The sequence below is a fragment of the Silene latifolia genome, chromosome 11, assembly GCF_048544455.1.
Source record: "Silene latifolia isolate original U9 population chromosome 11, ASM4854445v1, whole genome shotgun sequence".
Lineage (NCBI taxonomy): Eukaryota > Viridiplantae > Streptophyta > Magnoliopsida > Caryophyllales > Caryophyllaceae > Silene > Silene latifolia.
In genome coordinates, this window is record NC_133536.1 from 193,274,317 (window position 1) to 193,276,039 (window position 1,723).

At 44.2% G+C, this 1,723-nt stretch overlaps 1 protein-coding gene across 1 annotated transcript; it reads right to left on the reverse strand.

The window, feature by feature from the left end:
• On the reverse strand, positions 1–363 carry LOC141614539 (uncharacterized). Its single transcript, XM_074433284.1, has one exon. It carries the CDS (start codon positions 361–363, stop codon positions 1–3), a length of 363 nt encoding a protein of 120 aa, XP_074289385.1.
• Positions 364–1,723: the final 1,360 nt, after the last annotated feature.

A 1,723-nucleotide genomic window follows, 5' to 3' on the forward strand; every position in this document is an offset into this window, starting at 1 on the left:
TTAAGAAGCATAAAACGGGACAAGCCTAGGCCATGATACCCCTCCAACATCTTGTTGCATCAACCGAAACAAATGGTTCGGTATACCATCAGGTTCCCAAACGACCACCTGCTGCCTCTGGTTCACTCCAACATTAGCTAGCCAGTCTGCACACGCATTCGACTCCCTATAAATATGGTGGATCTCGACTATCTCCGGATGGTCATTGAGGAAGCATTTGCATATTTGGACAATGTGAGCATGAGCGGAAGGTAATATATCCACCGCTTTCAACAAATTAATGATAGGTTGAGAATCGGTTTGAATAACCAGTTTGTGAAACAATCTCTCCTTTGCTATGACCAAGCCCCTTTTAAGAGCCATCAATTCCGCTCTCGTCACTGTCGCGAGACCCAATCTTTCCATGAACGCATCCAAAATGTTCCCTGCGGTATCCCTAAATACACCCCTGCCCCTGACATTCCGGGATTACCCTTAGAAGCGCCATCAATATTAAGAGCAACCCATCCATGAGGCGGAGCTATCCATCGGATAAAAATTTCCTTATACCTCGACACACTAACATCTACTAGCAAATCCTTCGACTCCTTCGCATTCTGAACTTCCCACACACGTTGCATTAAGAACGTGAATACGTTCTCCGGGACCTCACTACCTCTATCAAAACTGCGACAATTCCGCCACCGCCAAATCCACCAAACCACTATAGCGAAAACTGTTGGCCAAGAGTCCATACCCGAGTGCTTATGGACCGTTAAGTTCGATATAACCCAAGAGCATAGAGATGTACCCTCATAAAAATTATTCGAAATGGAGGACGAAAATAAATTCCATACCTTCTTTGCTTCTCGACAATCTCGTAAAATATGTAAAGTGGATTCTTCCACTGCACCACAGCTCCCACAACTAGGATCATCTATGAATCCTCTTCTTGCTCTATTCACATTCGACATAACCCGATCATGAAGTATTAACCATAGGAAAAGCCGAATGCGCTGGGGAGCCCATGTCCTCCACGACAACTTCCAAAAAGCTTCGTCTTCCTCCTCCGTTTCATTTCGAATAATGCGTATGGCTGACTTAATGGTGAATCGTCCCGATGAAGTGGGTTCCCAGTATAATTCATCATCATTATCAATGTTACCCATAACTTCATAGGAGGCAATCGTTTGTAGTAATTCTGTTGGAAGGAATTCCGCAGATACTTCCCATCTCTATCCCGTGCCCTCTTCCCACATCTCTTACACTGTACAATTTTGAATTTCAGAGGGTACTGCTGCCAAAGAAAACTCCATCAAAGGCCGACTTGAAACCCAACAGTCACGCCAAAAGTATGTCTTTCTGCCATTACCAATCGATGAATGTAAGCCTTTCTTCAAAGTATCGACCGCATCAACAATTCCTTTCCAAACATTTGAGCTTGAAGGTTTGGGCTCAAACATTTGTAAGTCGCATCTTCCTTGACAATATTTATGACGGAGTACTCTCGCCCAAAGAGCGTTTGGTTCCGATATTGTACGCCAACCCAGTTTCGCCATAAACGCTGCATTGACTTGTCTCATTGAACGAATTCCCAGCCCTCCAGCCGATTTTTCCTTCGTGATCAAGTCCCAGGATACAAGACTAAGGCCTCTGATCGGAGCCATTTGGTGTTCACAATTAAACATATGTGGTCGTTGGTCAATGGTCGATACAAAACACAATTTATACTTCACAAACAACT

What these genes read in the sequence shown, in the direction of transcription:
- LOC141614539 (XM_074433284.1), bottom strand. Translation starts at nt 363, where the DNA reads ATGGCTCTTAAAAGGGGCTTGGTCATAGCAAAGGAGAGATTGTTTCAC.